The following is a 17,678-nucleotide window of genomic DNA, read 5'->3' as shown; positions in this document are numbered from 1 at the left end:
AGGAGCAGAGCAGCCTTATCTGGTCCTCTTAGCCAGGCAGAACCCCCAGTTCCTTGGGATAGAGGAGTGGAAGATAAGGCCACAGGGACTGGCTGGGAGAACTGCCAACAGGCCATCAGTCAGGCTGGTAGGTTCCAGGCTGTGCCAGAGGACCCAGGGCAGGATAGGCCCTGCAGCACCCCACCCAAAGCCCCTCCAAATCAGGAGAGCTCAGCATGAGGGGACTGGACCTAAGGACCTCCCAGGGAGGCAAAATGCTGTGGCCCCCAACCTTGGCCCAAGAAGGGAGGGACATATCAAGACCAGACAGAAATATTGAGGGGTACTCCCTGTGGGAAGGGCAGGCGTGGTGCCAGCTGGTGGGTGCAGGGGTCCCAACATTGGTCCTGAGGGAGCCCAGGAAGTCCTGGGCTGAGGCTCAGCAGTAATGGAGATGAAGGGGGCTGTGGGCAGGGCACGAGGACTTGGTCCAGGCTGCCCAGGACTTGGGACCCAGCAGGGCCGTGCTTCTGCCTCCTCTCAGCTTCTGACCCTGGGTCTGTTCCCTGCCTGCCCCTCCCCCAGACCAGTGCTCTCTAAATAACGGTGGCTGCAGCCACAACTGCTCGGTGGCACCTGGCGAAGGCATTGTGTGTTCCTGCCCTCTGGGCATGGAGCTGGGGCCCGACAACCACACCTGCCAGATCCAGAGCTACTGTGCCAAGCATCTCAAATGCAGCCAGAAGTGCGACCAGAACAAGTTCAGCGTGAAGTGCTCCTGTTACGAGGGCTGGGTCCTGGAGCCTGACGGCGAGAGCTGCCGCAGCCTGGGTGAGACAACGGTGAGGTGTGGTGGGGCAGGCCGGGGCAGGCCCCTGAGCTGCAGCAGGCTGGGCTTGGTGCCAGGTGCCACAGGCTGAGTTATCCACCTGAGCCCCCAGTGCCTGGACCAGCAGAGACCTGCCTGCACCCGGACAGGGTGGCACGCAGGCAGCTAGCCCCTTCCTGACCCTGTCACATCCCTCCCGCCCCAGACCCCTTCAAGCCGTTCATCATCTTCTCCAACCGCCATGAGATCCGGCGCATCGACCTTCACAAAGGGGACTACAGTGTCCTTGTGCCCGGCCTGCGCAACACCATCGCCCTGGACTTCCACCTCAGCCAGAGCGCCCTCTACTGGACCGATGTGGTGGAGGACAAGATCTACCGAGGGAAGCTGCTGGACAACGGAGGTGACTACCCATGGCTGCGGGGGAGATGCTCTCAGATGCAGGCGCAACACTTAGACGCTAGGGGCCACGGGTCCCATCCAAGTGGCCCCAAAGCAGAGGCTTAGCTCCCCCATCCCCCACACTTCTGTTAATTGGGTTAGATTTTGCTGTGGGTCTCCATGCCTGATGCCCTGTAATTATCGTCAGCAGAACTGCCAGCCTGATAATTAACAAAATGATCGGCCTTACCTTGGAATGGCCTGGAGCTCTGCTCCCCAGATCCTAGAATTGCAGGCTTGAAAGGAAAAAGCCACTTAGGAGAGGCGTACCTGAACCCTGCCTTCTGTCCCAGGCAGCGTGGCACACCCCAGACTTCCTTGTCACACTCGACAGTGCCCACGGTACACATGGGGCAGTGGGCATGTAGCAGTGATCAAAACAGGCTGCTTTCAGCTGTGTGGTCAAGGAAGGTCCCCTGAGAAGGTGACATCTGAGCAAAGACTTGGAAGAGGCACATTTTACTAGAGAAGTTTGTATTTATAATAAGGAAAACTTGAAACCATTATAAATGTCAGTCAACAAGGGGAGGCTAAGTAAACTGTGATGATGTTCACATTGTGCAATAGTCTAAAACAGTGAGGCACACACATAATGTATTAGCATGGAAAATCTTTATGGCAGTCAATTGAGCTCAGGCAGTTGAGGCTGCAGTGAGCCATGATCATGCCACTGCACTCTAGCCTTGGTGACAGAACAAGACCCTATTTCAAAAAAAAAAAAAATGCAGGGGAGACAATAGGAGTCCTACTGTTGAATGTGGGTACATCAGAAACTTTGGCAGAGGTACCAGGGTTGAGGGTAGTCATTGAGGGCTCCTGGGATTTCACACATTCATGCACAGTTTTCCAGGAGATGCTAACCTTTCACTGCCCTCTATTCTCCAGCCCTGACTAGTTTTGAGGTGGTGATTCAGTACGGCCTGGCCACACCCGAAGGCCTGGCTGTAGACTGGATTGCAGGCAACATCTACTGGGTAGAGAGTAACCTGGACCAGATCGAGGTGGCCAAACTGGATGGGACCCTCCGGACCACCCTGCTGGCTGGTGACATTGAGCACCCAAGGGCGATTGCACTGGATCCCCGGGATGGGTGAGGACCATGCCCCAACCTCTCCTGGTCCCATGGCCCCCCCAAAGTCCCATTCAGCCTGGCCAGAGACACCTGGCTGCTCAGTGCCATTCGCCTGCTCCCACCCTCTACCTAGGATCCCACCACAGTCCCTCCCCGAGGGCCCCAACTGTAGCCCTCCTGACCCTCCCCACTCCCCAGGATCCTGTTTTGGACAGACTGGGATGCCAGCCTGCCCCGCATCGAGGCAGCCTCCATGAGTGGGGCTGGGCGCCGTACCGTGCACCGGGAGACAGGCTCTGGGGGCTGGCCCAACGGGCTCACCGTGGACTACCTGGAGAAGCGCATTCTTTGGATTGACGCCAGGTCAGCGCCCTTTACTCCCTGGGGAGGCCCAAGTCTGTGGCACCGGGACAGGGTGGGGAGGGACCTGCGGTGACGAGGGTGGTGAGAAGCCCCACGGGAACCAGGAACAATGGCAAAGGACTGGGCATAGGAGAAAGACGGAGGGGAGTGGGGAGGCTATGCTGAGGGGAGGGGCGGGCGGAGGAGGAAGCAAGGCCGTCAGCTGTGGTTATTCACGCTGTGCCGTCTCTCTACTCTGTCTCCTCTGCTAGGGCTGTGTCTGCCCAGAGGGAGGGGAACTGCTTTCTAACTGCTCTGCCCAGGGAGGTTGCCTTTTTCTGACTTTCATCAAAGCCCTGAGTGCCAATGGCAGCCCTGGGGAGAAGTAACCGAAAGATTCCCTTGGGGCTTGGGAATCGGGGCCTGAGAGCTGAACCCGGGACCTGTTGGGTTCTCACACCCTGGTCCTTCTGTCTGTCTTCCCTGGCCCGCAGGGCTTAGGGCAGGGAATGGTCTTGTGCTCTTCGCTGGGAGGACTATGGCCAGGACACAGAGGGTGGGCACCTGGGCAGAGTGCTGAGGGCTGAGATCCCGGCTGGCATCCTCATTCTGCTCTGTCATGCTCTCAGGTCAGATGCCATTTACTCAGCCCGTTATGACGGCTCCGGCCACATGGAGGTGCTTCGGGGACACGAGTTCCTGTCGCACCCATTTGCAGTGACGCTGTATGGGGGGGAGGTATACTGGACTGACTGGCGAACAAACACGCTGGCTAAGGCCAACAAGTGGACCGGCCACAATGTCACCGTGGTGCAGAGAACCAACACACAGCCCTTTGACCTGCAGGTGTACCACCCGTCCCGGCAGCCCATGGGTAAGGGGCCCGGGGCCTCCAGCAGCCAGAGGGAGCCAGCAGCCTCTTTAGAAACTCTAGAAGCTCTTAGGAGAGGAGAGGAGAGGGCAGTGAGAACAGGAGAGAGTCTGCTGGGATGGCAGGGGCAGGCCGGCTGTTCACAGAGGAGGGTCTAGCAGCAGGGGTGCTGGAACAAGGGGAGGAGAATGGGCGAGGAGGGGGTGGTCCACGTAGGGAGCAGTGAGTCACAGGATGTTCAGTCTTCTTCTCTTCTCCACCCTGCCCCCAGCTCCCAATCCCTGCGAGGCCAATGGGGGCCGGGGCCCCTGCTCCCACCTGTGTCTCATCAACTACAACCGGACCGTGTCCTGCGCCTGCCCCCACCTCATGAAGCTCCACAAGGACAACACCACCTGCTATGGTAGGAGCCCCTCCCTCCAGAGCCAGTGGTCAGCTGAGGCTGGAGGGAAGGCCGCAGGCCCCAGGCTCCCAGTTGTCAGTGAAGGCAGTCCCAGTCAGGAGCGTCCCGATAGGAGTGGCTCTAGAGACAGCCACTGTGAGAAGGGGCTGCAGGTGTGCCGGGGAGGCTGCCCCCCAGCAGGGCGTGTCCACGGAAACAAGGGCCATAGCAAACAGGTGGATCCAGAAGAAGGCAGGGCCTGAAACTGGGCGGGCGGGAAGGACGGAGGCAGGGATTGCCCTCGGTGACCAGCCGGTGCCCCACAGAGTTTAAGAAGTTCCTGCTGTACGCACGTCAGATGGAGATCCGAGGTGTGGACTTGGATGCCCCCTACTACAACTACATCATCTCCTTCACGGTGCCCGACATCGACAACGTCACCGTGCTGGACTACGATGCCCGCGAGCAGCGTGTGTACTGGTCCGACGTGCGGACGCAGGCCATCAAGCGGGCCTTCATCAACGGCACCGGCGTGGAGACAGTCGTCTCTGCAGGTCCTTCCTGACCCTGGACGCCCACCAGTGGGCATGGGCACCCCCACCCACCCCTTGCTCCCAACCCTGGTCTACTTGGTCCAAGTGGTGCTTCTCCCAGTCCTGTTCCCCCTCAGTGCTTCAGCCCTGGTTTCCTGATCCCTCTTCTCCAGAAAGCACACCAGCTCCCCTCCTGACCCACCACCCGACTCCCTACTTGTGTCCCCAGACTTGCCAAATGCCCACGGGCTGGCTGTGGACTGGGTCTCCCGAAACCTGTTCTGGACAAGCTATGACACCAATAAGAAGCAGATCAATGTGGCGCGGCTGGACGGCTCCTTCAAGAACGCAGTGGTGCAGGGCTTGGAGCAGCCCCATGGCCTTGTCGTCCACCCTCTGCGTGGGTCAGTCTAGGGCCCAGGGCCGGGGAGCATGGGGTGCAGGGCTGGGAAGAAGAGGACCCTGACCCTTCCCTCTTGGTACCCTCCCCCCAGGAAGCTCTACTGGACCGATGGTGACAACATCAGCATGGCCAACATGGATGGAAGCAGTCGCACCCTGCTCTTCAGTGGCCAAAAGGGCCCTGTCGGTAAGAGCTTCCCTGCCCACCCCCACAGCCCTTCCTGAGTTCCTTGACTAGGAGCTACTTGCAGTATCCCTCCATTGCCTCTCAGCCTCCCTGGAGCCCCAGCTTAGTGCCTGTTCTTACCACCTGTCCCCTCCATGTCCCCCACCCTCCCCCCACAGCCACACGCCCTCGCATACATCCTCTGCTCCCATCCCTGGATCCCCAGCCCCGGCCCAGACTCCCTGGCAGTGACACCCCCCTTTTCCAGGCCTGGCTATTGACTTCCCTGAAAGCAAACTCTACTGGATCAGCTCCGGGAACCATACCATCAACCGCTGCAACCTGGATGGCAGTGGGCTGGAGGTCATCGACACCATGCGGAGCCAGCTGGGCAAGGCCACCGCCCTGGCCATCATGGGTGAGGGCTGCTAGGCGAAGCAGAGACGGCGCGGGGCAGGCCGGGCCAGACCCACTGGGAGACGGGGGCTGGCTTGGGGCAGTCTGTCACCCTGATGACTTAGGGCCAATAGGCCCTTCAGGAGAGCTGGGTGTGGGGCCTTCCCAAGGGTCTCATCCCCTCCTGCTGCCCCAGGGGACAAGCTGTGGTGGGCAGATCAGGTGTCGGAGAAGATGGGCACGTGCAATAAGGCTGACGGCTCAGGCTCCGTGGTTCTGCGGAACAGCACCACCCTGGTGATGCACATGAAGGTCTATGACGAGAGCATCCAGCTGGGTAGGCACGAGGCCAGGCGGGGCAACAGGGGAGGCTCCGGAGCTGCGGGTTGCAGGGCAGTGGGGCAAGGGAGTGAGTGGGAAAGAAAGCAGGTTAGGTTGCACCCATCACCCAAAGGGGCTCCTTGTTTCCTTCCCAAAAAGGCTACTTATAGGCCCCCAGCAGCCCTGGTCACAAGGCCAGGGGTCCAGGAGGACAAAAAACCTGAGAGCTGGGTGGGGTGGTGACCCTGTTAGGTCCAGGGTGAAAGCAGTGACTGTCCTGTTTCTGAGCAGCCCAGGCCTGACTCTGAGGTCCCAAGGAGGGCCACCTAACCCTGTCCCTCTGTCTCCCGCCTGCCCCTAGACCATAAGGGCACCAACCCCTGCAGTGTCAACAACGGTGACTGCTCCCAGCTCTGCCTGCCCACATCAGAGACAACCCGCTCCTGCATGTGCACAGCCGGCTACAGCCTCCGGAGTGGCCAGCAGGCCTGCGAGGGTCAGTGCCCGGCTCTCCTCCCAGCCTTGTCCCAGCTCCCCAACCCTGACCCCTCTTACCCTACAGCCCCACCGTCCTCTTCTTACCTTGGGGAAAAGACCGCATTCATCATGTAGGGGACACTGAACCATGAGGTGGCTATGACTCTCCAGTGCCTGCAGTAGGATTTTGGAAAAATAGATGTCGGCAGGCAGATCAGGGGCAGCTGCATGGAAGAGGCCTTCTTTGAGCTGGGTTTTATAGGACAAGTAGGATTTGGATGTATGGCTCAAAGGAGAGGGAACTATACACAAGACAAGGTATGTGCAGGGGCCCCAGCCAAGAGTGATGGCCAGAGTGTGGGGAGGTCCTGGAGATAAGGCTGTGAGGTAGGGCGGGGCTCCTGTGTTCAGCCAGGAGTGCCTGGAAAGTGATGTTTGAGGAAGAGTAACCTGGTAGCATTGGGGGAGGGAGAAACAGAGGCGGTTAAACCAGTTAGGAGGCTATTAGGAGTAATGGGAGTGTGAGGAGATGATGAGCCTGGGCTGGGCTTAGCAAGGGTTGAAGAGAAGGAATGAAACTCAGATGCATTTCACAAGAACTGATTTATGAGCTTGCCAGGGGACAGCATTTCCCAAAAGTGCGCTCCTAGGAGCCTCCCTTTTTGATGTGGGTAGATTTTACCAAAAGAAACTGGGTTGGACAAAGTTTAAAAGTGTTTTGTGCTGCAGAACTTCTCAGAGCCTTGAATATGTTCATGTGTGCTGAGAATTTTTCAAGGGTTTGGGGTTTTCCAAAACACGCTTGACCATTCATTCTTTTTTTCACGGAGTCTGAGCAACCCCGGCCCATTTGGAGATTCACTTTGGGACAGGCTGTATCAAAGGGGTAAAGGCAAGGGAGGATTCTGAGCTGCATTGGTAGCGGTGCCTCAAGACCTGGGAAAGCTGGGCCAGGTGCTGTGGCTCACCTGTCATCCCAGCACTTCGGGAGGCCAAGGCAGGCGGATCACTTGAGGTCAGGAGTTTGAGACCAGCCTGGCCTACATGGTAAAACTCCGTCTCTACTAAAAGCACAAAAATTAGCTGGGCGTGATGGTGGGCACCGGTAATCCCAGCTACTCAGAAGGCTGAGGCATGAGAATCTCTTGGACTGTGGAGGTAGAGGTTGCAGTGGGCTGAGATTGTGCCACTGTACTCCAGCCTGGGCGACAGATCAAGACTCCATCTCGAAAAAAAAGAGAAAGAAAGAAAGAAAGAAAAAGAAATAGGAAAACTGAGAATGAGACTGGCTTAGGAGTGACCTTAGTTTGTTGAGTTTCAGGTGTTGAAGAGAGGGTGTGGCATAGACCAGACAGAGGGAGGACAAAGAGGAAACTAGGGTCAGGCTGAATACCAAACTTGAAGTCTAGATTTTGGGGTCACCTAGTCCTGATTGTCTGGCCGGAACTCCCAGACTTCCCTAAGGGACTTGGGTGGGTGTAGGGTTGCTCTGAGTGGAGACCAGCAGAGCACAAGGTGAGAAATCCAAGTCTCTTCTGCCCTCTCCTGGTGGCTAGGGGTACTGCAGGTGGTTCCCCAGAGCTACCTGCCAGGTGAGCTTCCTCCCTGCCCCGCGCTCTGGCCTTAGGCTAGAATGTGTGTGTGTTGGGTGCAGGATAGGGGTGATGGCGGTGGGGGTGAGGGGGAGATATCAGAAAAGAAGCAGAGAACAGTTGGAGGGTGACAGGAACCAAGCTTAAAGGAGTGTTGGCGATACCCATGCCTTAGGTGTCCTTGTGTTTCAGGCGTGGGTTCCTTTCTCCTGTACTCTGTGCACGAGGGAATCAGGGGAATCCCCCTGGATCCCAACGACAAATCAGATGCCCTGGTCCCAGTGTCGGGGACATCGCTGGCTGTCGGCATCGACTTCCATGCTGGTGAGCCATTTGGTGGCAGAGGGAATTGGGCGTGACCTGGGAGCTTTAGGGCTGGTGTGATGTGCCCTGAGGGCCCAGTGAGAGGCTGCCTGACTGTCTACCTCCCCTCCACCTCCCCTTCCAAGCACCTGGCCCCTCCGGCAGTCTCTCACCTCTGTCCTGAGCCTTGTGAGATTTTGACCCTCACCTTACCCTGCTTTATTGGGCATCCCCATGTCACCTCCTCCACCTCCAGAAAATGACACCATTTACTGGGTGGACATGGGTCTGAGCACAATCAGCCGGGCCAAGAGGGACCAGACGTGGCGTGAGGATGTGGTGACCAATGGCATTGGCCGCGTGGAGGGCATCGCAGTGGACTGGATCGCAGGTGAGCAGTGGGTGGGTTCGTGGGGCTTGAGGTGTGGCGGAGGACTGGGGAGGAGTCGGCGGGAGCAGGAGGAGGAGCTGCAGGGGTACCTGGGGGCTCAGAGGATGCCAGTTCCACCTGTCCTCACCCAACCTCCCTGAGCCCCACCAACTCCCTCCTTAGGCAACATCTACTGGACGGACCAGGGCTTCGATGTCATCGAGGTCGCCCGGCTCAATGGCTCTTTCCGCTACGTGGTGATCTCCCAGGGTCTAGACAAGCCCCGGGCCATCACTGTCCACCCGGAAAAAGGGTGAGGAGCTGGACAGACTGGCTCGGGTCTGGCCTTGTCATTCTGCCCACGGCCCATGCTGATGAGGCCCTGTCTTCTCCAGGGTCTGGGGACTGACTCCCACCTCCATCCCCACCCCACAGGTACTTGTTCTGGACTGAGTGGGGTCAGTATCCGCGTATCGAGCGGTCTCGGCTGGATGGCACGGAACGCGTGGTGCTGGTCAACGTCAGCATCAGCTGGCCCAACGGCATCTCTGTGGACTACCAGGTTCGCTTGCCGACTTGGCCCTGGAGCCAATGGTAGATCCCTGCCTGATCCGGGGCCCTGCTCCCTGTGATGAGCCCACTCCGGGAAGACAGAGCCCAGAGGATGTCACAGGGTCTCCCGGCCCAGCCCCCACCCAGAATAGGGCTCCTGCTACCTAAGATGATGGGCGGGGGTCACTCAGAAGTGGGGAGCAGGAAGTGGAGGGACGCCTGAAGGTTGCCTTGTCAGCAGGGCAGAGGGCAGGAGCGTATGCAGGAGGCAGGAGTGAGTGGGGGAGGCTGAACCGAGGGCCCCACTCTGGCCCATGAACTCCCTGCTGCCCCAGACATGGGGCTGGCATCAAGTGCAGCCTGGAGGTGAGGGTGCCTCTGGCCTGTAGGATGGGAAGCTGTACTGGTGTGACGCACGGACAGACAAGATTGAGCGGATCGACCTGGAGACGGGTGAGAACCGCGAGGTGGTTCTGTCCAGCAACAACATGGACATGTTTTCAGTGTCTGTGTTTGAGGATTTCATCTACTGGAGTGACAGGTGAGGGCTCTATCCTGGCCTCAGCCTATCTTTCCCTTCCCTTGTGGCTCCACTGATGCCCTGCTTATGCCCTGTCCTTCCTTCAGGACTCACGCCAACGGCTCCATCAAGCGCGGGAGCAAAGACAATGCCACAGACTCTGTGCCCCTGCGAACCGGCATCGGTGTCCAGCTTAAAGACATCAAAGTCTTTAACCGGGACCGGCAGAAAGGTGAGGCCGGGGCTCAGGGCTGGGGTGGAGAGGGGCAGGGGACTCTGGCCTGGGCTTACGCTCTCTAGGGAACCCAGAATGAGAGGGCTGGGAGACAAGTTAGACCCATGGGGCGCTTTTCGATGGCCTGAGAGACCCAGGGATGGGGGGAAAGGCTGAGGCTCTCTGGGACAGATCCTGGGCACTGGGCTTCAGGACTCACGCCTGAAGGTGAGGGTCATCCAAGCTGAGAATACCAAGGCAGTGGGCAGAGCTTTCGCCGAAGCCTGGATGACAAAGGCACCAGTGAGCCTTTCCCAAGGCAGGCCCTGCCCTCTGTGACCTCCCCTCCCCCAGGCACCAACGTGTGCGCGGTGGCCAATGGCGGGTGCCAGCAGCTGTGCCTCTACCGGGGCCGTGGGCAGCGGGCCTGCGCCTGTGCCCATGGGATGCTGGCTGAAGATGGAGCATCGTGCCGCGAGTACGCTGGCTACCTGCTATACTCTGAGCGCACCATCCTCAAGAGTATCCACCTGTCGGATGAGCACAACCTCAACGCACCCGTGCAGCCCTTCGAGGACCCTGAGCACATGAAGAACGTCATCGCCCTGGCCTTTGACTACCGGGCAGGCACCTCTCCGGGCACCCCCAATCGCATATTCTTCAGCGACATCCACTTTGGGAACATCCAGCAGATCAACGACGATGGCTCCAGGAGGATCACCATTGTGGAGAGTGAGCCCAGACCCCAAGTCTTCCCGAGAAGTGGGACGTGGGGTGGGGAGCAGCACAGCACAGACTCTCACACCCCAGCAGTCATTCTCCCCTGGGTCCGAATCCCAGTGGCTGCAGCTCAGCTGAACCCCACTGCACCCTTGCAGTTACATGATTCCTGACTGCAGTCAGCATCAGGCCCTCTTCCTCCCACCACTGGTCCTAGTTCTGCCTTCAGGGCTGCACTGCACAAGCCAGAGTTCTCTGTGGAGCCCAGCGCTCACACACCCAGGCTGCAGAGACGGGGCTGAGCTCCAGTCACTTGGGGTTTCAGTAACTTGGGTCAGTTTCCTGCTCTCGCCAAGCCTGAGCCTTCTCATCTGCGTGGTGAGACAGGATTCCCCGAGCAGCTACGCATGAAGGCTTAGCTCAGCGAAGCTGGGGTTGGAGTGTGTGCTTTGGAAAGAGCAGCTACCGTGTCAGGGCTGTCATCATAGGATGGCCTTTCAGCTCTTTGAAAACTACATCCCACTACATTTTCTCTTCTTCAGCCTGGATACCACCAGGTCCTTTGACTCATTCATTTGCTCATCTATTCATTAAGTTGGTCCACAGAGACCTGCCAGGCACTGAACCAGGTGCCGCATTTACAGGCGTGTCCTTCCAGCCTTCTCTGGGACATTTTCTGCTGTACACAGTCCAGCCCACATGTCTGTCTAAAAATGTAGCATCCGAAGCTAAACTTGGTACTGCATGCTCGCAGCTTGATCAGGAGAGACTAGCAGATCAATCCCCAGTCCCCTGGAAGGGATGCCCCCTCCCCTCTGGCTGTTTGCAGACGACACCACAGCGTGGCCTTTTGGCAGCCACCATCACTTGTAGCCACTAACACTCGAGTGTTTTCTCTGATACTGCTGTTCAGCTGTGTCTCTCACTGTGCCTTGGTTCTTTAACCTGAGTTTAAGATGTCTGCTTTATAAAATAATCCCGTTCAGGATCTTTTTAAGTAGGGGACTCCACAGTACAGCCCAAGTAAGATTTGATTTCCTGAAATCTACATTACACTTAACTCAGCAGAACTGCACCTCCAGAAAGTGCAACCACACCCGGAAGACCAATTGCCCTGAGTGGGGAGACTTGAGGGAGAGGGTTGGGAGGTGACCACAGGTCATTTGGGTGGGGACAGCAGAGGTCGGGGGCAATGAGTCAGACCTTGGTACCCTTGAGCCCTCTCTGCTGCACCTCATTCACTCCCATACCCCACACTTCCCCTTCCAGCCAGGAGAGCACATGTCTCCACGGCTCCTGTGCAGGCTACCCTCTGGCCCCCCTCCCAACCCACGACTGCTCCTATCTCTTCACAGACGTGGGCTCCGTGGAAGGCCTGGCCTATCACCGTGGCTGGGACACTCTCTACTGGACAAGCTACACAACATCCACCATCACGCGCCACACAGTGGACCAGACCCGCCCGGGGGCCTTCGAGCGTGAGACCGTCATCACCATGTCTGGAGATGACCACCCTCGAGCCTTCGTGTTGGACGAGTGCCAGAAGTGAGCTGCTGCCTGGGGATGGGGGTAGCAGGGAGAGGTGGGCCTTGGGACGGCAGAAACTCCCCAGGCAGACCCAGGCAGGTGTGCAGGAGAGGCGGGCCCTCCCCTGAGCTCCACCCTTCCCTGCTGTGTAACCTGGGGGGAGCTGCAAAAGCTTCCCAAGCGTCAGGTTCCTCTTCTGTGATACAAGCCTGCTAAGATTTCACAAAGGGACGCTCTACCTCTGTGATTGATTCATTCATCAGAGTGCCATGTTGGAGGCACAGGGTAGGGCCTTAGCTCTGGGATCCAAAGCCTCGGGCAAAGAATGTTCCCGGAACTTCTAGTACGGAAGCCTCAGGCTGGGCCTGTCAAGCCACCTAGCTGGGTTGAGCAGTCACACTCGTGGGAAGCATGGTGACTGGCACAGGGCTGTACACGGTGACCACGGGTATCATGGAAGCGGTAGATTGGCACAGAGCCTGGAATTGGGAAAGATGTGGAAGGCCAGCTTGGACGGCGAAGTGATGTGAGCGAAAGCCTGAAGAAGGGCAAGTTCAAGACATGGAGGACAGAGGGGACCTCCGCACGCCATGGGGCGTAGGCAGGCCTGAGGCCAGCCAGGAGTGAGGTCAGGGTGCGAGAGGTTAAGAGCACAAGCCAGGAAGGGGTGGGAGGAAGCACCCGGAGGCGGGTGCCCTGGAGGGTCCACCCGCTCTGTCCTTCTGCAGGGGCAGCCCTCACCCTGGCTGTTTGGGCCTCTAATGACCCAGCCCTTTGCCTTAGGGATCCCGGCCCACATGTAAGCAACAGGGTTTTTCACAATTCAGCAGTGCTTGAAATGTTTTTCAAAAGCTTTATTAGGAAATGAAGAGGTAAACACAACCCACAGCTGCTCTATAGCGTTGTGAATGTCCCAGACCCAGACGCCCCCAATGAAATCAGTCACTTCCAACCTGGTTCAAGGGCCCTCTGTTCCCTCCTGCCTCTGTCGTCCGGCACGTCTGCAGCTGATGACGAAGTCCAGTCCACCTTTCCGTGACCATTGGCCACTTCACCTGTCTTATCCCACATGAGCCTGGAGCCTCCATGGAGTGTCCAGCTGGGCTGCCCCCGGAAAGCCTCTCGCTCCCTCCCGCCCCGCTCCTGGGAAGCAGGTTCACCAAGCCCACAGTTGTGTCACATGGAAGAGATTGACACCAGGAGGAAAGCCACTTCTCACCGTGAGTGTGAGTGGTTTTACCTGAGGTGTGGGAGTCCCCAGTGGGGACTGACAGGCCAAGTCCAATCCTGACAAGGCAGGAAAATGACCGGCCGCAGCCCGGGACACCAATTTTCCCTGTGACAGCTAGAGGGACACGCCGCCTCCCTCCCACCTTCCCAATTACAGAGCCATCACAAACCCCTGCCAGCCTCCAGGATGAGGCCCTTAAGAGCAGAGCTTCTCGGGATTTCCAGCTCTCTGGAATCCCCTCCCACATGGTGGGAGCTCCCTTTCCCCTCTGGGATTTCTCTCTGGGATTTCCCCTCTGGAATCCCCTTCCACACTCTTCGTGGAAGTCTTTCTCTTCTCCTTTCCTTCTCTTTTCTCTACCTAAATAAAATCACCTTTCTGCAACAACAACAACAAAAGATCAGAGCTTCTCATGAGCTCACCGAGGCACGGGGCAGCCAGTGTCTCCCGAGGGGCAGAGCAGCACCATTTTCCTACCTGAGCCCAGCAGAAGGCAGATAGTTCAATGGTGCTGGAGACGCTGGGGGTGGGCAAGAAGGCTGTGACCTGGAGAGGTCTGAGGAGACAGGTTCACAGGCCAGAAGACAGACTTGTTGCCAAAATGGTGGAGAGGTGGAGGTGCGAGGGGGCCAGGGGCACTGGGGCGGGGACGGGGCAGGTCCCGTTACGGAACTGGAAACGAGCTGGTTTGCTTTTTTTTTTTTTGAGACAGAGCCTCACTCTGTCACCCAGACTAGAATCCAGTGGCATGATCTTGGCTCACTGCAAACTCTGCCTGCTGGGTTCAAGCGATTCTCCTGCCTCAGCCTTCCCTGTAGCTGAGATTACAGGCATCTGCCACCATGCCTGGCTAATGACTAATGTTTTCTGCTTTTTTTTTTTTTTTTTTCGGTTTTTGTATTTTTAATAGAGACAGGGTTTCTCCATGTTGGCCAGGCTGGTCTCGAACCCTTGTCCTCAGGTGATCCCCCCCACCTCGGCCTCCCAAAGTGCTGGGATTACAGGCGCGAGCCACTGCACACGGCCCGGAGCTAGCTTTTGTGTGGCTTGGTGGTCTCAGACTCCACTGTGCATAAGGATGGCCTAGGAGCGAGAGAATGTGGGGTCCCCTGCACCACCCTGGGCCTAGCTGAGTGCCAAGCTCTAGGACCGAGGGCCCAGAAGTCACTACCCAATGCTGGTGGTCCGAGGACCACTCTATCACACCCAGGGTGGTGCTTGACAGCCCCTGAGACCTTCCACAGCCCCCTCCAGCCTCAGCACCGCCCCACAAGGAGCATAATGGGGGGCTGGCTGTTCCCATTGCCTCCTTGACCAAGGCTCAGAGGGTAACAGGCTCCTTCGAGGTCAGAGCAGGTATGAGGCAGAGTGATGGCTCCAACCCCATACAGGGAAAGGCCTCAAAGTATGGAGAAGGGGACTCAAGAGCTCCTTGAGGATAGGACCCACATACCCCAGGACCTGGGACACACGCCACACTCAGCTCCACAAGGGCTTCCTGAATGATCTGGAGGAGAGCCAGCCTCCCTGCACAGAAGAGAGCAGTTAAGAATAAACTCCTGGGAAATACTCACATAGCGTGTGCCATCTGTCCTTAAGATGAGATTAACTTCTTCCACTCTTACAACCACCCTGCGAGGCAGGTGGTGCTACCATCCCCACCTCATAGAGGAGGAAACTGAGGCACAGAGTGGTTAAGTAAGTTGCCTCAGGGCACCTCGCTGGCAGGTGGCGGAGCCAGGGCTGGAATCCCAGAGCTGTCTCTCTTGGCTGCACAGTCTCTCTCCGAAGCAAATAGGCAGTCACTGCCAGATACTGCAGTGTGCATACCTCACGCTTGGCCTTCATCCTCACACACAGCCATGTCGTGTGTGATCCGTATGTGCAATAGCGGGGCTCTTCCTGGGCCTCGGGGCACTGTTGGCCTCGATGGCTCTAAGGTTGCCTTGTGCTGATGGGCCTCTGGGTTCCAGGTGCCTACGCGTCCTGGCCCGTGCCCTACTTGGTGGATTCTCGGGCTTTGCCTCCTGATCCCTGACCCTCTGCCCCCAGCCTCATGTTCTGGACCAACTGGAATGAGCAGCACCCCAGCATCATGCGGGCAGCACTCTCGGGAGCCAATGTCCTGACCCTCATCGAGAAGGACATCCGCACCCCCAATGGCCTGGCCATCGACCACCGTGCCGAGAAGCTCTACTTCTCCGATGCCACCCTGGACAAGATTGAGCGGTGCGAGTATGACGGCTCCCACCGCTATGTGAGTCTGCGGGGTGGGGGCGGGCAGGTGGCTGAGGGGAGGCCAGGGCCAGGGTTGGTTGTCAGCCAAGGAAGAGGCTGTCAGGCACAGACACAGTGGGAGCAGCTGGGAGGAGGTGAGACCCTCCAGGCCCTAGCCTTGGGCAACCCCACCCTGTCCAGCCTGCTCCTCGTCAGCTAGATGAAGCAGATGGTAGGATGCCTCTGCAAGCCCCCATTCTGTGGCTGTTGGATGCCAGGCCAGGCTGTGGTCCGGTGGAGACGGGGTGAGAGGCCCGAGCAATGCCGTGATGACGCTGTCTCCACAGGTGATCCTGAAGTCAGAGCCTGTCCACCCCTTTGGGCTGGCCGTGTATGGAGAGCACATCTTCTGGACCGACTGGGTGCGGCGGGCAGTGCAGCGGGCCAACAAGCACGTGGGCAGCAACATGAAGCTGCTGCGCGTGGACATCCCCCAGCAGCCCATGGGCATCATTGCCGTGGCCAACGACACCAACAGCTGTGAGTGGGGCCACCACCTGCCTTGCCCTGCTGCCTGTCGTGCCTGCGCATACAAACACACACATTCCACACACACACCACACACAGACACACATGCCACACACACCCTACATCTCACACATGCCACACATACTATACCACACACACTACACCACATATATATCCCACACACACACTACACACCCCCATACACATACCACACCACACCATGCACACACCACACACCACACACACACGCCCCAACACACACCCCCCCACACCAAACCACACACACCACATACACACACCACACCACATACACACCTCACACCACACACTCCACATACACACTCCCCACACAACACACAACACAACACACATACCACACACAACACACATACGATACATATACCACATACACACACCACAACACACATATCACACACACCACCACACACCACACACACACCGCATACCACACACACACACACACACACACACAGCACATACACACACCCCACACATACACCATACACACTGCACCACACACAAGACACGCCACAACATACGCCACTCCACACACATACCACACACACACCACACAGGACACACACCCCACATTCACAATCACCACACACACACTGCATACACACACCCACCACACCACACATGCAGCACATATACACACCACACATACTACACTGTATACACACACAGCACCCACACCTCACCACACATACCACATGTAGGGCACAGACACATACACCACACACCCACCACGAACAACACACATCACACACACACCACATACCACAAACACACACCACACACAGGATGCACTCACGTACACCACACACACCTCACACACACTTGGCTGGTCCTGTTCACCCTGGGCCTCCATTACGCAGACACACACAGCTGTATACACCTTTGAAACTGCAAAACCCTCAGTGCTGCTCTACCCTTTCTCCCCAAGACACCTGTGCACACAGATGGACGCAGCACAGGCCTGGCATCTCCACATCACACACACATTCATGTCACCCCCGCCCTTCAGGGCTCATCCATGCCCTCGGTGCCCCCACCACCCACCCTGGTCACTACCCTCACTTGGAGCCACACAGACACTCGAGAGTCTGGGTGCACGCGCCCTCAGTTGGCACGAGTACATGCCCCAGCGCCCCCACCGCAGACCTGCAGCTTTCCCAGTCCTCTTCCATGTGCCCTGGGGCTCTACTGCACCCGTGATCTCAAGGCCCTCAGACTGGAATCTCCCAGAAACAATTCTCAGAGCCCACAGTGCGCTGCCTAAAAGCACACACATCCTCAACAGCACAGCTGATACAAACCCCGTGCACCTGGCCCTCCCGAAGCAGCCATCCCCATGCCCTCCCACCGGCTGCAAGTGCTGTGCCTGTCATGGCCAGGTGGAGGCTTGGGAGCTCCGGGAAGTTGGTGAGTGGGTGGGCACGCTCTGGGTGCATGCATAGCAGAGAACACACTACAGCCCTGTGCTCGCCCTGTCTCTGCGCAGGTGAACTCTCTCCGTGCCGAATCAACAACGGAGGCTGCCAGGACCTGTGTCTGCTCACTCACCAGGGCCATGTCAACTGCTCATGCCGAGGGGGCCGAATCCTCCAGGAGGACCTCACCTGCCGAGGTGAGAGAGGGAGGGAGGGGGAGGGGCTGGCAGGGAACCAGA

The 17,678-nt window shown here is 58.0% G+C and overlaps 1 protein-coding gene across 1 annotated transcript in view; it reads left to right on the top strand.

The window, feature by feature from the left end:
* Positions 1 to 17,678, top strand: part of LRP1 (LDL receptor related protein 1) — an 86,081-nt gene that overhangs the window by 47,575 nt on the left and 20,828 nt on the right. Inside the window, exons 23-45 of the mRNA XM_032290007.1 lie at positions 565 to 810; positions 1,014 to 1,211; positions 2,135 to 2,339; positions 2,520 to 2,684; positions 3,293 to 3,537; positions 3,806 to 3,937; positions 4,243 to 4,470; positions 4,679 to 4,853; positions 4,944 to 5,038; positions 5,286 to 5,435; positions 5,610 to 5,750; positions 6,096 to 6,230; positions 7,996 to 8,127; positions 8,363 to 8,497; positions 8,660 to 8,789; positions 8,912 to 9,038; positions 9,418 to 9,569; positions 9,656 to 9,780; positions 10,117 to 10,494; positions 11,838 to 12,027; positions 15,293 to 15,497; positions 15,805 to 15,997; positions 17,511 to 17,636. Of these exons, the coding sequence (XP_032145898.1) occupies positions 565 to 810; positions 1,014 to 1,211; positions 2,135 to 2,339; positions 2,520 to 2,684; positions 3,293 to 3,537; positions 3,806 to 3,937; positions 4,243 to 4,470; positions 4,679 to 4,853; positions 4,944 to 5,038; positions 5,286 to 5,435; positions 5,610 to 5,750; positions 6,096 to 6,230; positions 7,996 to 8,127; positions 8,363 to 8,497; positions 8,660 to 8,789; positions 8,912 to 9,038; positions 9,418 to 9,569; positions 9,656 to 9,780; positions 10,117 to 10,494; positions 11,838 to 12,027; positions 15,293 to 15,497; positions 15,805 to 15,997; positions 17,511 to 17,636 (4,008 nt within the window). The remainder of the gene's footprint in view (positions 1 to 564; positions 811 to 1,013; positions 1,212 to 2,134; positions 2,340 to 2,519; positions 2,685 to 3,292; positions 3,538 to 3,805; positions 3,938 to 4,242; positions 4,471 to 4,678; positions 4,854 to 4,943; positions 5,039 to 5,285; positions 5,436 to 5,609; positions 5,751 to 6,095; positions 6,231 to 7,995; positions 8,128 to 8,362; positions 8,498 to 8,659; positions 8,790 to 8,911; positions 9,039 to 9,417; positions 9,570 to 9,655; positions 9,781 to 10,116; positions 10,495 to 11,837; positions 12,028 to 15,292; positions 15,498 to 15,804; positions 15,998 to 17,510; positions 17,637 to 17,678) is intronic.

The sequence above is a fragment of the Sapajus apella genome, unplaced genomic scaffold, assembly GCF_009761245.1.
Source record: "Sapajus apella isolate SASKATOON/1434 unplaced genomic scaffold, GSC_monkey_1.0 scaffold2, whole genome shotgun sequence".
Lineage (NCBI taxonomy): Eukaryota > Metazoa > Chordata > Mammalia > Primates > Cebidae > Sapajus > Sapajus apella.
The sequence above is the reverse complement of the archived record's forward strand: the minus strand, read 5'-3'. Positions and strand labels throughout refer to the sequence as shown.